This window comes from Macaca thibetana, chromosome 11 (assembly GCF_024542745.1).
Source record: "Macaca thibetana thibetana isolate TM-01 chromosome 11, ASM2454274v1, whole genome shotgun sequence".
NCBI classification, from domain to species: Eukaryota; Metazoa; Chordata; class Mammalia; order Primates; family Cercopithecidae; genus Macaca; species Macaca thibetana.
This window is the reverse complement of record NC_065588.1, coordinates 106,016,679-106,036,667: the sequence shown is the minus strand read 5'-3', so window position 1 is coordinate 106,036,667 and position 19,989 is coordinate 106,016,679. Positions and strand designations below refer to the sequence as shown.

The following is a 19,989-nucleotide window of genomic DNA, read 5'->3' as shown; positions in this document are numbered from 1 at the left end:
GAGAGGATGTTACTTGGTGTGTGATCTATGTAAAGGGAGAGGATGAATGTGAAGTTACAAAGTATAAATGGAGAGGATGTTTCTTGGAGTGTGTGGTCTGTGTAAATGGAGAGGATGAATGTGAAGTTACAAAGTGTAAAGGGCGTGAATGGAGAGGATGAAATGAAGTTGCAAAGCCATTCACATTCCTGTCATTGCTGAGGTGCTTTCATTTGATTTAGGTCTACAAGTCAGCGTGGATCGGCCTTATGTTCCCTGCCTCCAGGCCCTGTTCTTCTGCCTCACAATAGATAACATCAGACTGTTGAGGGCAGACTGGACCCCAGATTTCGGGAAGCAGGAGTCGTCCAGCAGGGCAGTGGCTGAGTTAGGTTGTGACTTCAGCAGTGTTTAACAGGTATAAGATCATTGAAGACGAAGAATCAAGCAATCGAGCGTCCCCGTCGGTTGTAGCAAAAGAGAACCGTGACCAACAGGAAAGCAGTGTCCACCCAGGTCATTTGCGGTTATTGGGGGACAATTTTGGGGGAAACGGGGGTCCTGGGGAGCGTTGGCTGGGTGGGGCTGTAACCCGAGCTGGTGGGCGGGTTGTGAGCTGTGACCTGGCCCGAGCCGGCCCGCCCGGGTCGGGGGGGGGCCAATCTGGGGACGGCAGGAGGCACACCTGGGGAAGACTCAACTGGGAGCGGCTCACTTGGGCCCTCAGGGACCCACGAACCTGCGCGCCTCCTCTGCGTCCCGCCCCCGGCCGGCCCCTCGGCCAATGGCGGCGCGGAGACCTCGGCGGCGGGCGCGGATTGGGAGCCGGCGAGCGGGGGCGGGGCGGTGCGCCTGGCAGTTTAGGCGCTCGGCCGGGGGGCAGCGCTGAGCGCTTGGGTACCAGGGCGCGGTGCGGGCGGAAGTGGTGACGCTGGCGTCCCCGGAACCTGCGGCGGGCGGCTGTGACGGCCCCGGCGCTGACGGCGGCGGCCCGCGGGGCGGCGTGGACGCCCGCGGCGCCGGCTGGGGCATCACCGCGGGCCTCGACCCCGAAATGGCGCTGCTGGCCGAACACCTGCTGAAACCGCTGCCCGCGGACAAGCAGATCGAGACCGGGCCCTTCCTCGAGGCGGTGTCCCACCTGCCACCCTTCTTCGGTGAGCCGGAATGGAGGGGGGAGGCGGCCCGCAGTCCCACACGCACCCGAATCCTTCCCCTTAGTATCCCCTAAACATCTCTGCCCTAGACATCCCCAAGTCCTGTTTCCCCAGTCACCCAAGATCCTCTTTACCTCCACTCACCCTAAAGTCTCCCTTTCCCGGACCACTCCCAAGTCCTCTCCCCTCTAAACATGTCACATCCTCCCTGTCCTCTCCAAATCCCCCCTCTCCCTAGACACCTCACAGTCCTCCATATCCCCCAAATGCCCCCTGATCATCCGTCCCCCCAACACCCCTTACTCTTCCATCTCCATCTCCCCTAGGCATTCTCTAATCCACCATCTCCCCCAAAGACTCCTGCCCCTTCTTCCCCAAAGTGCTTCTTTCATCCCTGGCGCTTTCTGATGGCTCTCAACTCCCTCACCTTACAATGAATCTCCCCATTTCATAAGCTTTCTCTTTAAACGCTTCCAGCCTCTCCCTCATGGGACCTACGAACCCTTCCTTCTTCCCTCAGAATTCCCCCATTCCAGATCAAAGACTCCCGTCTCCCCCTCCAAGGGTAGGAAGCCTGGTAAGGCGGGGACAGGAAGGGTGTTTTGAAGGTGGAATTGCAAAACTCCAGGGCCTCTTTCTAGGGGAAACCACCTTAAGTTTTTCCTCCTTTTAGGACGGGGATGAGGGTTGTGGGGGGAGCTGTTTTGTGAGGTGACATCAGACATACAGAGCTTGGCACCAATTCCTCCCTCAGTTTAGGCTCTGCAAGAGGAAGCCCCTCCCCTGTATGTCGTGCTGAAGTTCCTGGGCGCATTGGGAAGGCGGTCCACTTTCAGATCCTCTTTTCCCACTCCCTCAGCCTAGCCCAGCCCACCCAAGGCCCCGGATGGAAAATGGGAACCAGAAACCAGCACCACTGCCCCTGCCCTTTGCCTTTTGGGTCCCAGGTAAAGGGTGCAACCGGAGCCTCTATTCTCCTCCTTCATGTGGGCTCTGTCCTGGCCTGCTGATTCACTTGGTGGCCTTGCAGGAAGATACCAGCCCCCAGGGCAGAGTCCAGCTGAAACTCACAGACAGGAGACCTTAAGGCAGCCTGACTTAGTGGGCAATGAAGTTTGTTGGAGGTGGTAGTTCCCACAGTGTCCTGAGCTCTGGGATGGTTGTGGTTACCAGGAGTCTGTAGTTCCCTTCCTTCACCTCTTGAGCCTCAGTGTCCCCAGCTGTGAAACGGGGATGCTAATCTCCTAGGCCAGCTGTGAGGAGTAGATGAGGTGGTGTGTGTAAAGCACTGAGGCCGTAAGTGCCAAATAGGTCTTTGCTGTAGGGGGTGTGGTTATGAGTTCCTGAATCCAGTTTTGGTTCCTTGCTAGAGTGATTAATCAGTGTTTAAGGGAGTGCAAATTGTCTGGTGTGTATGATTCCAGACCTGGGTGAGCAATCTGAGATCAAGAGCTTGTTCTTTTACATCCACTCTGTGTCCCCGGTGCCCAGAACAGTGCCCGGCACATAGCAGATGCTCAGTCAATACTGCTGAATGCACAAAACTTTCTTATTATCAGTGTTACAGTCTTGAGATCATACTGACTGTCCAGGCAGGGACTTGGGAGCGAACCGGCCCTAGCATTGAAAAGTTGTTTAATTTTGTGACTGAGTTGTTGTTGTTTTTTTTGCTTGCTTGTTTCCTCTTTGGTTCCAGGAATAGTTACAAGTCAGAGCCAGCTTGCTCTGGACAGGGATTCAGAATCCATTTGTCAGTGGTTCTCAACTGAGGGCAGTTTTGCCCCTGAGGGGACATCTGACAATGCCTGGAGGCATTTTTGTCACAACTGTGTTGGGGGATGGGACGTGGGGTGTCTTGTGGGTAGAGGCCAGGGAGCTGCTCAGCATCCTACAGTGCACAGGACAGTCCTGCCACAACAAAGAATGATCTAGCCCCAAACATCAGCAGTGTCAAAGGTGGAGAAACCCCAGGTTAAACTGTGGCTTTTTCTTCCCTTATTTTCAGTGAGGTTGCACATCCATTCTGTATTTGGGGGTATCATCATTTGATGAAATTATCTGGCTGGTTTTGGAGGAAAGAGGGAGGTGGCAAGCCAGAGCCAGCAGTCATCTGGTGCCAGGGCTAAAGAGCATCTCCTCCTCCCTTTCCTTGGTCTCAAAGGACCCTTGTCTTTGTTGCAATCCCTGTGCTGTGGGTGTCACATCTATTGACAGAAGTACCATTTACACAGAAGCCTCAGTGGGGTTGGTCCACAATGGGTTAACCACCACAGGGCCCTCTGCCCACCAGAGCTGTTTACTGTTCACCAGAGAGGCTAATTCTTAGGACTCTAAAGAAAAAAAAAAAGTGATAATTCATTTGAACCATTATTCTCTTCTGTGGGGGGAGGAGAATTGCTCCTGAGGGTTGAAGACTTAAGCTTTAGGAGGATTCTTCCACGAGTGACTTTTCTCTGGGACATCTGATCGAGATCATTTGTCAGCTGCGATGCAGGGGCTTTTTCTAGATCTTGGGAGCATCTGGTCACCTGGATGATCTGGGTGGTGTGTGTGTCTCTTGAATGGAGCTGCTCTGGGGTGAGGGACACCAGGAGTCTGAAACACCTTGCAGTGACAGTTTCCTCCAAGTCAGGGATTTTTCACCATGGCACTGCCAACATTGGGACTAGATGATTCTTTGTGGTGGTGGGGCTGTCCTGTGCATTGTAAGATGTTTAGCAGCATCCCTGGCCTCTACCTACCAGATGCCAGTAGCACCCCCTCCCCAAAAATATCCCCAGGGAGGCAAAATCACCTCTGAGAACCATAGCTCTAGATATAAATATGACTAAGAGCCAAAAGCTGTGTTTTAAAAAAGTATTTAATTCTGCAGGGAAGATCTGTCGATTGGAGGAAAACTGAGCAAATACAAATGATACATAAAAATCTCCCTGTCACTCACTGAGCACTTACTATGTGCTAAGTACTCTTTCCAGATTTGTTCACTTAATTGTCTGACAACATTTGAGGTGGAGTTTTAAAGAAATAATCTCTGCTGGGATTTCAGAATATTTTCCTTCTACATTTACATCCATCTTTTTTTTTTTTTTTTTGAGACTGAGTCTCGCTCTGTTGCTCAGACTGGAGTGCAGTGGCGTGATCTTGGCTCACTGCAAGCTCCGCCTCCCGGGTTCATGCCATTCTCCTGCCTCAGCCTCCCGAGTAGCTGGGACTACAGGCACCTGCCACCACGCCTAGTTAATTTTTTTGTATTTTTAGTAGAGACGGGGTTTCACTGTGTTAGCCAGGATGGTCTGGATCTCGTGACCTCATGATCCGCCCGCCTTGGCCTCCCAAAGTGCCGGGATTACAGGCGTGAGCCACCGCGCCCGACCCTCTACATCCATCTTTTTGGGGGAAAAAAAGTATGGGCTGGTGCGGTGGCTCACGCCTGTAATCCCAGCACTTTGGGAGGCTGAGGTGGGCGAATCTCTTGAGGTCAGGAGTTTGAGACCAGTGTGGGCAACATGGTGAAACCCTGTCTCTACCAGAAGTACAGAAAATTAGCTGGGTGTTGAGGTGAACACCTATAGTTCCAGCTACGTGGGAGGCTGAGGTGGGAAGATCACTTGAGCTTCGGATGCCGAAGTTGCAGTGAGCTGAGATTGTGCCACTACACTCCAGCCTGGGTGACAGAGCAAGACCCTGTCTCAAAAAAAAAAGAAAATCTACATAAAGCCTAATTATCGGTTATTACTGGTTGACTGAGTGAGACCCTGTCTCAAATAAATAAACAAATAAATAAACAAATAAAGTAAACAAACAAGTATAATCTGCTTTTTTCTATCCAACAATATAGCATGACCATCTTTTTATGTCAATCCTCTGTCTTTCCTTTTCTTTCCTCCTTTTCCTTCCTTCCTTCCTCTTCCTTTCCTTTCTTTCCTTCTTTATTTTCTTCCTTTCTTTCTTCCCTCCCTCTTTCCTTCCTTCCTTTCCTTCCTTCCTTCCTTCCTTCTCTTTCTTTCTTTCTTTCTTTCTTTTCTTTCTTTCTTTCTTTCTTTCTTTCTTTCTTTCTTTCTTTCTTTCTTTCTTTCTTTTCTTTCTTTCTTTCTTTCTTTCTTTCTTTCTTTCTTTCTTTCTTTCTTTCTTTCTTTCTTTCTTTCTTTCTTTCTTTCTTTCTTCTCTCTCTCTCTTTCTCTTTCTCTTTCTCTCTCTCCCTCTCTCTCTCTCTCTCTCTCTCTCTCTCTCTTTCTTTCTTTCTTTCTTTCTCTTGCTTTCCTTTGTCACCCAGGCTAGAGTGGTGCAGTGATGTGAACTCCTGAGCTCAAGCAATCTTCCCACTTCAGCTCCCTGAGCAGCTAGAACTACAGGCATGTGCCACCATGCTTAGCTAATTTTTTTAATGTTTATTTTTGTAGAGACAGGGATCTTATTATGTTGCTCAGGCTGGAGTGCAGTGGCATGATCTCGACTCACAGCAACTTCCACCTCCTGGGTTCAAGTGATCCTCATGCCTCGGCCTCCCAAGTACCTGGGATTATAGGTGCATGACTCTATGCCCAGCTAATTTCTGTATTTTTAGTAGAGATGGGATTTTACCACTTTGGCCAGACTGTTCTTGAACTCCTGACCTCAAGTGATCCGTCCACCTCAGCCTCCCAAAGTGCTGGGATTACAGGTGTGAGCCACTGCACCCAGCCAATTGTATTGTTTCAATGCGGTATAATGTATTAAACCAATCCCCTACTGCTGGACATTCACATTGCTTCTTATGTCAGGCTCTGGTAGACAGTGCTGCAGTGAACATCCTTGTATACACTTCTGTGTACACTCCTTTGGTTATTTCTCATTTTTGGAAGTGAAACTGCAGAGCTGAAGAGTGCTTTAACCTGTTAGAGTAGCCACATTTCTTAAACCTTTGTTAGGTGTTGTTTGTGACAGCATTAGTTGGGCTTGCTTCAGTGTGCGTTGGCAGTGGGCCAGCCTCCTGCCTGCCTGGCTTAGAGGATCCATATCTTGGGCCTGCCCTTCCTCCTTATCTCTAATTGGAATCTCCCAAGTTGTACAGGTTTTACTACATCCACTTAGAGGCCAGCCCTTTGTTTATCTTCTCTCTGTACCTTGACCCAGTAATCAGATCTTTCCTGACTGATCAGTTTGCAAGACTGACTTTTGGGAGGGCTCCTTCTCATTTTGAAGGTCAATTTTGTGGCTGTTCTAAAGCATTAACAATGGGAGGGCAGGGGCATGGAGACTTAGGTAACATCTAGTTCTTGACACTCCCTGTCTAGAAGCCTGTGTGGTTCCCTATCATCCCAGCTTGGAACCTGTGCTTCAGCCTTTGTGAATGGTTTCCAGCCCCACACGTGCCACTATTGTCATACTCTTGCCTCCAGAGCTTCCCCACATTAGCCCCTCTGCCTGGTGGACCACTCTGCTCTTCAGCCCACCTCCCTCCTTTTGCCTGTCTAGGTTCTACTAATTCTTAAGGAGTCACATTATCCAGAACATCTCTCCTGACCCTCTTAGACGCCCATAGACTGTATCATATTCTGTGAATTTGAGTTATTTCAGTGCGTTGCGCTCAGTGCTAGTACTATTCGCTGAATGACTGCTTTTCATTCCATTCTCATTCTTCTGGGTTCTTGTTGAAGATGCTGGGCCCTTTTCTCTTTTTCCAAATTAAAATACATGACTAGGCCGGGCACAGTGGCTCATGCCTGTAATCCCAGCACTTTGGGAGGCTGAGGCAGGTGGATCACCTGAGGTTGGGAGTTGGAAACCAGCCTGGCCAACATGGAGAAACCCCATCTCTACTAAAAATACAAAAAAAAAATTGACCAGGCATGGTAGCATGCACCTGTAATCCCAACTACTCGGGAGGCTGAGGCAGAAGAATCCCTTGAACCTGGAAGGTGAAGCTTGCGGTGAGCTGAGATTGCACCACTGCACTCCAGCCTGGGCAACAGAGTGAGACTCCGTCTCAAAATAAATAAACTAAACTAAACTAAAATAAGATACATGACTAAATTAAAATACATAACCCCCTTCATAGCCTGTATTTGTGGCAGACATCATCAATCGATCATGATGCTCTTTTCCCCTTTGAGCCTAAACATAGCCTCGGCATCTTTCTTAACACAGCCACTCCAGGTCAGTTAGAGTGGTGCGTGAGATGATACCTGTTTGCTCTCACTGTTTAGGGAGAGACTAGAGATGGAAGAGCTGAAGGTCATGATTTCCACCTCTCAGTTCTTTTTTTTTTTTTTTTTTTTTTTTTTTTTTTTTTGAGACAGAGTCTCGCTCTGTCGCCCAGGCTGGAGTGCAGTGGCCGGATCTCAGCTCACTGCAAGCTCCGCCTCCTGGGTTTACGCCATTCTCCTGCCTCACCTCCCGAGTAGCTGGGACTACAGGCGCTCGCCATCTCGCCCGGCTAGTTTTTTGTATTTTTTAGTAGAGACGGGGTTTCACCGTGTTAGCCAGGATGGTCTCGATCTCCTGACTTCGTGATCCGCCCGTCTCGGCCTCCCAAAGTGCTGGGAACCTCTCAGTTCTTGAGATCCAAATTCTGGGGTTGATTTTTCTTCATGCCTCTTACCTTAATTAAATGGATGTCTGTGGAATCTGGCCTTCTAGGCATCTGGCACTCATTAAATAGTCCTGGAGTGAACCCAGAAAGAGTGGTTTTCCATCACTTTTGGTCCAGTGCTTGTTCCATTTTGGGGAAGTGGAGCAGTGGCAGCCTAGAATCAGAGATTTCTCTTGTTTTACAGCCAAAGAAACCGAGGCCAGAGAGGTTAGGTGACTTGCTCAGGGTCACACAGCCAGTGAGTGACCAGTAAAGCCAGACTAGAACTCAAGCCTCTGGACTCCTTATGTGGTGCTCTTGCTGTCATGCCTGCTGTCCTGGCTTTCTCTCTGGTAAAGGACAGGACCCCCAGTGGAGCCAGCCTGGTTGGGTACTTGAGGAAATCCAGTGGTTCTGCTGGCACCATGGTGACTTGTTCACATGACAGGTGGCATGAGTGCCACAGACCAGACATGCAGGTTTGCTCTGAGGTGTGTAATGCTTAAACAGCCTGCCAAGCTGGTCTGTAACTCCTATTTGAATGTAAATTAGAAAATGACTGGGGTGTTGAAATCATCTTGTGGGAAAAGCCCCAAACAAGTTGGCTGGTTGTGTGTGTGTGTGTGTGTGTGTGTGTGTGTATGTGTGTTTTGTTTAAGAGACAAGGTCTTGTTGTATCGCCCAGACTGGCATGCAGTGGGGTGATCACAGCTCACTGCAGCCTCCAGCTCCTGGGCTCAAGTGATCCTCCTGCCTCAGCCTCCTGAGTCGTTGGGATTATAGGCGTGTGCCACGGCGCTCAACTCTTGCTTTTTTTTTTTTTTTTTGAGACAGAGTCTTGCTCTATTGCCCAGGCTGGAGTGCAGTGGCATGATCTCAGCTCACTGCAACCTCTGCCTCCTGGGTTCAAGTGATTCTCCTGGCTGAGCCTCCCCAGTAGCTGGTATTACAGATGCGCACCACCATGCCCAGCTAATTTTTTGTATTTTCACTAGAGATGGGGTTTCACTGTGCTAGCCAGGCTGGTCTTGAACTCCTGACCTCAGGTTCCGCCCACGTCAGCCTCCCAAAATGCTGGGATTACAGGCGTGAGCCACCGTGCCCGGCCTCAGCTCTGGCTTTTTCCTTCATCTGGGACATCAGGCTAACTGGGAACCAGCCCCACCTGAACCCCTTGATCTGTGAGTTAGAAGCTCCCTCACTGCAACAAGCATCCTCTGAGATTTGGGACCACCTACCACAGCCTTGCAATGTTTTCTGCTTTGTTTTAAATTTTAAGTTAATGCTAATACCTGTTTATTTTTTGGTTTTGTATAGAGCGGGGGTGTCCAATCTTTTGGATTCCCAGGGCCACATTGGAAGAATTGTCTTGGGCGACACATAAAATACACTAACGCTAACGATAGCTGACGAGCTAAAAAAAACAAACAAACTCAAATCTCATAATGTTTTAAGAAAGTTTCTGAATTTGTGTTGGGCCACATTCAAAGGGGTCCTGGGCCCCATGCAGTCCACAGTCTGCAGTCTGCGGGTTGGACAAGCTTGGCATAGAATATCTCAAGAAAGACAAGAAACTGTATTAACCCTCCTAATAAGCAGGTGAGTTATCATTTGGATTGACTGTTGAGAGCTGGATTCTGAGGAATGGGATTTCGGTTGTGTGCCTGGGATAGACCCTGAGAAGATGAAACAAATAATGTCTTGTTGGAGGAAGCACCCAGAGAGACACTTTCTGCAATGGCTGTTACAATTTTGAAACCGCTGGCAGACTTCGGAGATGCATTTGCAAGTAGTAAGTGAGGCTTTCTTGGCCTTCAGGAGCACCTGCTGTGTGCTAGTACCATGCTGGCGGGGCCCACTCTTGATCCCACCTGGCCAGAGAACAATCTGGAAGGAGGGCTGTCGAGGGCCCTGTTGTGTTTTTCTGTCCATGTGCGTAACTGCCCATGAGTTGGCTGTTTTTGAGGCTCAGAGGAGAGAAGTCACTTTGAGTCTGATTCTCTTCCTCTGACATCCATGCCCTGAACACCGTGTACGGATGAGTGGAAGGAAACATGGCGATTGGCATCTGGCTGAGCCAGCCTGAGCTTGAGAGGCCCTGAGGTGGCTTCCTTTTGGCAGCTCCGTTTCCCACCAGCTGTGTGGCAAAAGGCCCACTTCCTAAAGGTCTAGGGCTGTCCGTCCTACCTGTGGAAAGATGTGGTGGCTCCAGGCAGGAGCACCAAAATCAATGCCTGACTTGGTGAATGACTGCTAGGGCACAGAGCCAGCTGCATGGCTGCTTAAGTCTGACAGTTGCTCCGGCAGCCTCCTTTATAATGTCCAAAGGCCAGAGTACATACAGACCAGTGGCACCCACCCACCCTGTCCTGGGATGGTGGTGATTAGATCTTTGTGTTCAGAAAAATCTGGCCCTTGAGGTCAGAGCCTGAGGTCTGGCCTCTCTGCTGCCGGAAGGAAGAGGATCGAGTAGGAGGGGAGAGGCTACAGTTGCTTGCTAACTCATCGCCCCTCCTCTGCTGCACAGGGATGCTTGGAGGGATAGCCCTCCACTGTGAATCCCTTAGGGCAGAAGTCAGGCCCTCCCAGGACCTACCAATGGGCTTCTGCATCATGGGCGCCCAGCCTATATCCACGTGAAAAGGAATGGGAGGAATTAGTGACAAAGGGCTTTATAAAATATAACATATGACTGTGATCATAGCTAGCGTCATCTCTATTTTGACTGGCTCCTAGGATCAAGCATTCAATTAGACAGTAACTCATTTCTAATCCTCATGATGAACTTAGGAGGAATTTGGCACCATTTTCCAGAAGAGGAAACCGATGTTCAGAGAGATGTCCACAGGACTTTGCAGCAGGTCTAGCGCTGTAACAGGGGAGACCAACATCACATCAGGAAACAGGAAGATGTTGGAAGTCCTTTTTAGGGCAGAAATGTCCCTTGTAGGGGAGGAGGGGAAATGATAGGAAGTTCCCGGCTGGCATGACAGTGTGATTATTTCAATGAGCTTCTTAGAATGGAAATATTGCGGCCAGACGCGGTGGCTCATGCCTATAATCCCAGCACTTTGGGAGGCCAAGGCAGGCAGATCATGAGGTCAGGAGTTTGAGACCGGCCTGGCCAACATGGTGAAACCCTGTCTCTACTCAAAATACAAAAAAAATTAGCCAGGTGTGATGGCGCAAGCCTGTAATCCCAGCTACTCGGAAGGCTGAGGCAGGAGAATCGCTTGACCCAGGAGGCTGAGGTTGCAGTGAGCCGAGATCACGCCACTGTACTCCAGCCTGGGACAGAGCAAGACTCTGTCTCAGGAAAAAAAAAAAAAAAAAGAAAAAAGAAAAAGAAGAATGGAAATGTTGGGTCCTAGTCTTAGGTTTCATTGTTTCGGTAAAAACCTGCCAGAATGAATGTTAACTCCTTTTGTTACATACTTATGGTGGTACTTGTATGGAGGCCTTTTTTGTGGTTCTTGTTAGAGCGTTAACGGTATCTGAGCTTTTCAAAGTCATTGCAGTGGATCAGCCCTCTCTAGGGTCTTCTAGAAGCCTCTGCTTTCCACCCTGGCAGTTAGGCAGTTGACTCACACTTCCCTGTGTTCAGAAATGATTCATGTTCTGCCTTGCTGTTCCTCCAAGTTCCTTACTTCACTCCCTTCTGAGATCTCTGTCTTAATGGTCTGGAATACATTTGAAGTCATTATTTTATGATGGGGAGATTTCTGCTAATTTTACCCCTAACAATAAATCAATGAGTCAATAATTCTTTTTCTCCCTCCTGCCTTCCTTCCTCTCCTTCTGTTTTGATTTCTTAATCATTGGAATAATTGTTTTCTGGATTTTCTCTCTAAAGAAAAGCTTTGTCTGTTGGGAAAGGTGATGATGATATAATTTATAATAATAAGCATAAATGATAATACTTTCTTTTTCTTTTCTTTTCCTTTTTTTTTTTTTGACATGGAGTCTTGCTCTGTTGCCAAGGCTGGAGTGCAGTGGCGTGATCTCAGCTCACTGCAACCTCCACCCTCCCCCCAGGTTCAAGCAATTCTCTTACCTCAGCCTCCCAAGTAGCTGGGATTATAGGCACACACCACCACACCCAGTTAATTTTTGTATTTTTAGTAGAGATGGGGTTTCACCATGTTGGCCAGGCTGGTCTTGAACTCTTGACCTCAGGTAATTCATCTGCCACTGCCTCCCAAAGGGCTGGGATTACAGGCATGAGCCACCGTACCCAGCCTAATACCTTCTTTTTCACTGAGCACTTACTAGGTACCAGAAACTGTGCTTAGGCCTTTATTTATACAACTTTATTTAAGCGTCACAGCAACGCTTTGAAGAGGAGTCCATTATGAGCCTCATTTTAAAAATGAGGAAACTTTCCGGGTGTGATGGCTGACGCCTGTAACCCCAGCACTTTGGGAGGCCCAGGCAGGCAGATCTCTTGAGGTTAGGAGTTTGAGACCAACCTGGCCAACATGGCAAAACCTTGTCTCTACTAAAAATACAAAAATTAGCAGGCATGGTGGCGGGCGCCTCTAATCCTAGCTGCTTGGGAGACTGAGGCAGGAGAATGGCGTGAACCTGGGAGGCGGAGGTTGCAGTGAGCCAAGATCACAGCATTGCACTCCAGCCTGGGCGAGAGAGTGAGAGTCTCAAAAAAAAAAAAAAAAAAAAAAGGACAAATAATTTTCCCAGCTGAGTGTAGTGGCTCATGCCTGTAATCTCAACACTTTGGGAGGCCGAGGCAGGCGGATCATGAGGTCAGGAGATCAAGACCATCCTGGCCAACATGGTAAAACCCTGTCTCTACTAAAATACAAAAAAAAAAAAAAAAAAAAAAAATTATCTGGGCGTGGTAGTGCGTGTCTGTAGTCTCAGCTACTCAGGAGGCTGAGGCTGAGGAATCGCTTGAACCCGGGAGGTGGAGGTTGCAGTGAGCCGAGATCTCACCACTGCATTGTAGCCTGGCAACAGAACAAGACTCTGTCTCCAAAAAAAAAAAAAAAAAAAAAAGCATTTTCCCAACTGCATCATTGTTAGTTCAACACTGTTTTTTCCTGAACGGGGACAATTATGGGACAAATAGTTGGCATGTCATGAGGGTAAGTTTGTCTTTCTGTCTTTTTTTTTTTTTTTTGAGGTAGTCTCGCTCTGTCGCCCAGGCTGGAGTGCAGTGGTGCAATCAATCTCGGCTCTCTGCAATCTCCACCTCCTGGGTTCAAGTGATTCTCCTGCCTCAGCCTCCTGAGAAGCTTGGATTACAGACGCGCACCATCATGCCCGACTCATTTTTGTATTTTTAGTAGAGATGGGTTTACACTATGTTAGCCAGGCTGGTTTTGAACTCCTGGCCTCAAGTGATCCACCAGCCTTGGCCTCCCAAAGTGCTGGGATTACAGGCATGAGCCACTGCGCCTGGCCCGGGGATGAAGTTTTTAAAGCAGTATTTTGAATTGTTTTGTAAACATTCTTTCCTCTTTAGATAGTAGACTCAGAGTAGGAACCCATTTTAGGAATGTACGTAATCTCAAGGCTCGTATCCTTAAAAATAGGCCTTATTGTAAACTGAGCCATGACAACCCGCACCCCCAGATAAATAAATGATTCATCTCCATCAGCTGTAATTTGAGTGTCTTCCATTATGATCCTTGTAACCCAGGACCTATAAAGTTAATCTGCCTCATATGTTTAACAACTGAACTTTATTATTCAGCTATGAAAAAAAACATTGAATTTACAATAGAACCTCCCCACACCAGGCTTGTAGCATCACGACATGGGCATCCTGTTCTTCCTTTCTGGAAATAACTGTTTATGAATTGGGTTAGGTGTGTTCTGTCCTGAATCACACAGGCTGAAAGTGAAGCAAGCTATGCATATTAAAGAGTGCTTTTTTGTTCCTGAACATTGTTCCTGAGATGAAATGAGAGGGTGGGCCAGGGCAGGGCAATTTGGTCACCTCGTTACTCAACATCAGGAACATCCCGTGTCGAAAGAGATGGCTGTTTGAAGAGGCAGGCATGGAGAGGCAGCTTGCATGGAAATTTCCAGATATATGCTGTGGTCTTGCTAAGAGCATAATGGCCAGTACTGTCCAACTCTCTTGAGGCCAGAAAAAGAGGAAATGAGGTTGGGCGCAGTGGCTTCTGCCTGTAATCCCAGTGCTTTGGGAGGCCAAGGCGGGAGGATCACTTGTGGCCAGGAGTTCAAGACCAGCCTGGGCAACAAAGTGAGACCCCATCTCTACAAAAAATTAAAAACAAAAAATTAGCTGGGCGTGGTGACATGTGTCTGTAGTCTCAGCTACTCCAGAGGCTGAGGCTGGAGGATCACTTGAGCCTGGGAGGTCAAAACTGCAGTGAGGCCGGGCGTGGTGGCTCACGCCTGTAATCCCAGCACTTCGGGAGGCCGAGGTGGGCAGATCATGAGGTCAGGAGATCGAGACCATCCTGGCTAACATGGGGAAACCCCATTTCTACTAAAAATACAAAAAATTAGCCGGGCGTGGTGGCGGGCACCTGTAGTCCCAACTACTCGGGAGTCTGAGGCAGGAGAATGATGTGAACCCAGGAGGCAGAGCTTGCAGTGAGCCAAGATCATGCCGCTGCACTCTAGCCTGGGTGACAGAGCGAGACTCCGTCTCAAAAAGAAAAAGAAAAAAGCTGCAGTGAGCTGTGATTGTGCCACTATACTGCAGCCTGGGTGACACAATGAGACCCCATCTCAAAAAAAAAAAAAAAAGGCCGGGCGAGGTGGCTCAAGCCTATAATCCCAGCACTTTGGGAGGCCGAGACGGGCGGATCACGAGGTCAGGAGATCGAGACCATCCTGGCTAACACAGTGAAACCCCATCTCTACTAAAAATACAAAAAAACTTAGCCGGGCGAGGTGGCAGGCGCCTATAGTCCCAGCTACTCGGGAGGCTGAGGCAGGAGAATGGCGTGAACCCGGGAGGCGGAGCTTGCAGTGAGCTGAGATCCGGCCACTGCACTCCAGCCTGGGTGACAGAGCGAGACTCCGTCTCAAAAAAAAAAAAAAAAAAAGAAATTAGTGTGATTCTGCTGTGTAGCATATGGTCACTGCTGGCTTATAGGGAATTCTGCTTTCTGGGCAATGTCACCCGTCTGAACTGTGGCAGAGACCCAGGCAGGAGGCCCCAGATAGCCCTTGTCTAGTCAGAGTTGTCCCAAAGGCCATGCATGAAACCCCTCCTTGGTGCCTGCCTCCTCTTTGCAGGAGATTCTGATTCTGTTGGCTATTTGGTTTTTAAGTATCTAAAAGACTTTGGCTGGGCACGGTGACTCATGCCTGTAATCCCAACACTTTGGGAAGCTGAGGTGGGTGGATCGTTTGAGCTCAGGAATTTGAGACCACCCTGGGCAACATGGTAAAATCCTGTCTCTACTAAAATACAAAAATTTAGCCTGACATGGTGGTGTGCGCCTGTAGTCCCAGCTACTTGGGAGGCTGAGGCAGGAGAATTGCTTGAGCTCGGGAGGCGGAGGTTGCAGTGAGCTGAGATTGCTCCACTGTACTCTAGCTTGGGCTACAGAGTGAGACTCTGTCTCAAAAAAAATAAAAAATAAATAATTGAAGCACTGCAGGAAGAAGTAGCTGTCAACCACCAACAGGAGTTTAAAAAAAATACACAAAGTTGGCCAGGTACAGTAGCTCATGCCTGTAATCCTAGCACTTTGGGAGGCTGAGACTGGAGGATTGCTTGAGCCCAGGAGTTCAAGACCAGCCTGGGCAATGGTGTAGTGAGTCCCAGTCTCTACAAAAAGTAAAAAAAAAAAAAAAAAAAAAAAAAAAAAATTAGCCCAGCATGGTGGTGCACACCTGTAGTCCTAACTACTCTGGAGGCTGAGGTGGGAGGATTGCTTGAGCCCAGGAGTTCCAGGCTACAATGAGCCATGATTGTGCCACTGCATTCCAGCCTGGGCAACACAGTGATACCCTGTCTCAAAAAAAAAAAAAAAAAGATATACAAAGCTGTCCAGTTGTCCTAAAAGCCTGAAGGCACACCATCTAGAGTCATTTAGTGATGGTTTGAGGGGACCAGTGACATTTCTGGGCCACATCTTTATCATAACTCATATTTTTGATGATGGCCCTGTTTAGAAAGCTACAAATGGCTTCCACTATGAAAGCAGTGACATTTGTGTTACATTTTGATGAGCTCCATCCAGGATGGCTGAGCTACAATACCGATGGTGTATTTGTATTTGAGAGCCAGGCACAGGGGTGCACAGCTGTAGTCCGAGGTACTCAGGAAGCTGAGGCAGGAAGATCACTTGAGCCCAGGAGTTCTTGGCTGTAGTGTGCTACACTGATTGGGTGTCTGCACTAAGTTTGGCATCAATATGGTGACCTCCTGGCAAAGGGGACCACCAGGTTGCTTAAAGAGGTGTGAACTGGCCCAGGTTGGAAACAGCAGGTCAAAATTCCCATGCTGATCAGTAGAGGGATGGCACCTGTGAATAGCCACCACACTCCAGCCTGGGCAATATAGCAAGACTCTTAAAAAAAATGGTAGATGGAAAATATTTCACTGTTTTCATTTGTTTTATTATTGAGATTAAGCATTTTTTCATTTCTATTGTGAATTGCCCACTGTTCTATAGGGCTGTTGTTTTTTTCTTACTGATTTGTAAGAGCTCTTTACATATTAGGGATATCAGCCTTTTTTCTGTTACGCTTGTTACACAGACTCTTTACTGTCTGCCCCCAAGTTTTTTGGCTTTAGTTGGTGGTGGAATTTCTCCTCTCCCCCATATAGGAGGTTTCTGTTTTTTATAATTAGGTTTATTGGTTTCTTTCCTTGTGCCTTGTGAGTTGAGTAGCTTGCATTGGAAAAAGCCTTCTCCATTAAACAGAAGGGGCCATTTGCCAGCTGTTCCAGATAACCAAGGCTTTACTGTATTTGGAATCTGCTCATTCTAGTTGGGTCTGTGAAAGAAGATGGTGGGACCATATCTGATTTTTCTTTTTTTAAAGACAGCTTCAGGCCAGGCATGGCAGCTCACGCCTGTAATCCCAGCACTTTGAGGGGGCCAAGGCAGACAGATCGCTTGAGCCCAGGAGCTTGAGACTGGCTTGGGCAAAATAGTAAGACCCCGTCTCTATTTTTTTTTTTTTCAGACAGTCTCACGCGTGATCTCAACTCACTGCAACCTCCACCTCCCAGGTGCAAGTGATTCTCTTGCTTCAGCCTCCCAAGTAGCTGGGATTACAGATTTGCACCACTACGCCCAGCTAATTTTTATATTTTTAGTACAGATGGGGTTTCACCATGTTGGTCAGGCTGGTCTTGAACTCCGAACCTCAGGTGATCTGCCTGCCTCGGCCTCCCAAAGTGTTGGGATTACAGACGTAAGCCACCATGCTCGGCCTGACCCTGTCTCTATTTAAAAAAAATAAGAAGAAGAATAAGTAAAAAATGTTTAAAAAGACAGCTTCCTTTCTCCCTGGAGGTCATGAACTAGAAAACCCTCCAAGTCCCCTCCCTGCCTCCAGGTAGACAGGTTCTGGGTGGCATTTCAAAGAGCCTGTTTGCTGACAACAATAAAAAAAAAACAAGTTTGGGGTAACTGCAAAACTGGTCAAACAAGAAGGGTAATTTGGGGTTAGGGCTGCATTCTGTAGGAAACGGAAGGCTCGAGAGCCTGGTAGAAACATGTCATGCTCTATTCAGAGCAGGCGCAGGCTTGAATTTAAACTATGAGAGGCTGGGTGTGGTGGCGCACGCCTGTAATCCCAGCTTCTAGGGAGCTGAGGCAGGATAATCACTTGAACCCGGGAGGCGGAGGTTGCAGTGAGCCTAGATTGTGCCACTGCACTCCAGCCTGGGCGACAGAGTGAGACTCTGTCTCAAAATAAATAAATAAGTAAAATAAACTATTAGAAAAGCGACCACATGCTTGGGAATTAAAATCGTCTTCTGGTTTCCTATTTTCTCTGAGTTCACAGGACTTCAAAGAAACATTCTTTGAGTTCGAAGAATGGTAACATTCTAGACAGAAAGGTTAAGGGTGTAGTGGAAGCAGCTTTGGCTCTGGAATTGTGTCTTGGCACTCCCTGGAGTGTAACCTGGGCAAGTCATTTGGCTTTTCTGTGACTTGATGTCCTTGGACTGCACCAAAGGCAAACAGAAGCCTAGAGCCTTGAGTAGGTGATGTTGAAACAGGCTTCAGCCCAACTATATACAGAGCACTTCCTGTTTGCACAGCACCTCTGGGCTGTAGAAACCGAAGGGCCAGAACCTGGAGTGGTTAAGTCACTTGGCCAAACTCACACCAGAGCTGAGATTCAAACCTAGGACTGTGGATGCCACTGCTTCAATGCCACTGCCCAGGTTGATGCCCCTGCTAATCGCAGGCAGCCCACCTCCAGATACTTCCAGACCCACTTCAGCGCGCATGTTTACATAACACAGACATGCATGCAGAGCTCCCTTTCCTGCCAGTGACTCCCTGTGGGTAGAGCGTGGAAGTGGAGTCGGGGGTGGCGTTCCCAGCCCCTGCCTCGCCCCCCCTCTCTTCTGCTAGGCTCCCAGCCCCAGAAGTGCATTTGGGGCATCACATTCCTCCCTTACTGTTGAGCAGGAGCTCTGGCCCTGTGCGGTGGCCCCACACACAATAACAGCTGCTGTTGGGGCCCAGCTCCTGCTGACCATGGCGGCCTCGTGACCCTTGTAGCGCATGGTCAGGAGAACACAAAACAAAAAGCCTTTCTCCCTGCCACCAGGGCAGGGCCCCTCAGAACTGCAAAAGGATGCTGCATAACATTTTTCTGCGTCTCTGAAATGCATGTTGAATGACCTGAGTCATTGAGAAAAGCTAATAAGCCACCCATGGTCGATGGTGATCTGTCATCAAGCCCTGCCATCATCTCTTCTTCACTGGAAGGCTTTGGTTGAAAACCAGCCAATGGCAGTAAAAACAATCATGGTCAGTGCTTTGAGCCCTCACTTTGCACGTGTGACACCTCTTTCTCACAGCAGCCCTGCAGAGGAACATCTTAGAAGGATTTCCATTTTATAAGCAGGAGAACTGAGGCCCAAGTCCCTTCACATATCCTCTGCCATCTGGGTTGGATAGGTACTTAAAACCAGTGTGTTGGGTCAGTCTGAACCATAGGAGGGTGCAGAGATGGAGAGCCTGGCAGGGAAATACAAGACAGATTCTACATTTCCCACAGTCCATTCATTCACTCATTCATTCCACAGATGTCATACAAGTACCGACTGGGGTCAGGCACCTGCTGGGTGCTGGGGGCGTAGCAGGGAACCTGGTCCCTGCCCTCTTCAGAGTCAAGTCTGGTGGCAAGACTGTTGGTTTAAAAAACAAAGGTGTAACACACGTGACTATCATCACTGTAACGGTGAAACAGACTTGGAAAAAAAAGTAGAAAAACAAATAGGATTTTATGAGCAGAAAAAAACCCTGACACTAGTTTTTTCAGCATTTTCTATGAGAAAATCCAAACGTGGCAAAGTTGAAAGAATTTTACAGTAAATAGTACTCGTACATCTATCACCTAGATGTTACCATTAATATTTTACTGTGCCTATCTATCCATATCTCTGTCCATCCGTCCATCAGTCTAATGTAAGCCTTTGTACATTATGCATTTTTATTTTTCATTTATTTATTTTTTTGAGATGGAATTTCACTCTTGTTGCCCAGGCTGGAGTACAGTGGCACAATCTCAGCTCACTGCAACCTCTGCCTCCTGGGTTCAAGTGATTCTTCTGCCCCAGCGTCCCAAGTAGCTGGGATTACAGGTGCGCGCCACCATGCCTGGCTAATTTTTGTATTTTTATTAGAGACGGGGTTTCACCATGTTGGTCAGGCTGGTCTTGAACTCCTGACCTCAGGTGATCCACCCGCCTCGACCTTCCAAAGTGCTGGGATTATAGGGGCGAGCCACTGCGCCTGGCCCACATTTTAATTTTCTTAAAGAGATGGAGTCTCACTCTGTTGCGCAGGCTGGAGTGCAGTGACACAATCATAGCTCAGTGCAACTTTAAATCCTGGGCTTGAGCGATCCTCCACCTCAGCCTCCCAAGTAGCTGGGACTACAGGTGCATGCCACCATGTCCGGCTCATTATACATTTTGGGAAGATGAGGATGTAAAGCCGTCAGCTGGAGCTGAGGAACAGCCTTATGTCTGGATGGGTTTTGCCAGTCCCCATGTAGCCCATCCATGGCACCTGCCTGGCCCCCTGTGAGGGTCGGAATTGGCACCCTCTGGCAGCGCTGTAGTCACTGGCGGAGGAAAGAGGATCTTGGCTCCGG

At 48.4% G+C, this 19,989-nt stretch overlaps 1 protein-coding gene across 1 annotated transcript in view; it reads left to right on the top strand.

Annotated features, from left to right (window-relative positions):
- Nucleotides 1-19,989, top strand: part of GLTP (glycolipid transfer protein) — a 201,641-nt gene that overhangs the window by 169,568 nt on the left and 12,084 nt on the right. The window contains exon 2 of the mRNA XM_050749940.1: nt 959-1,136. Within this exon, the coding sequence (XP_050605897.1) occupies nt 959-1,136 (178 nt within the window). The remainder of the gene's footprint in view (nt 1-958; nt 1,137-19,989) is intronic.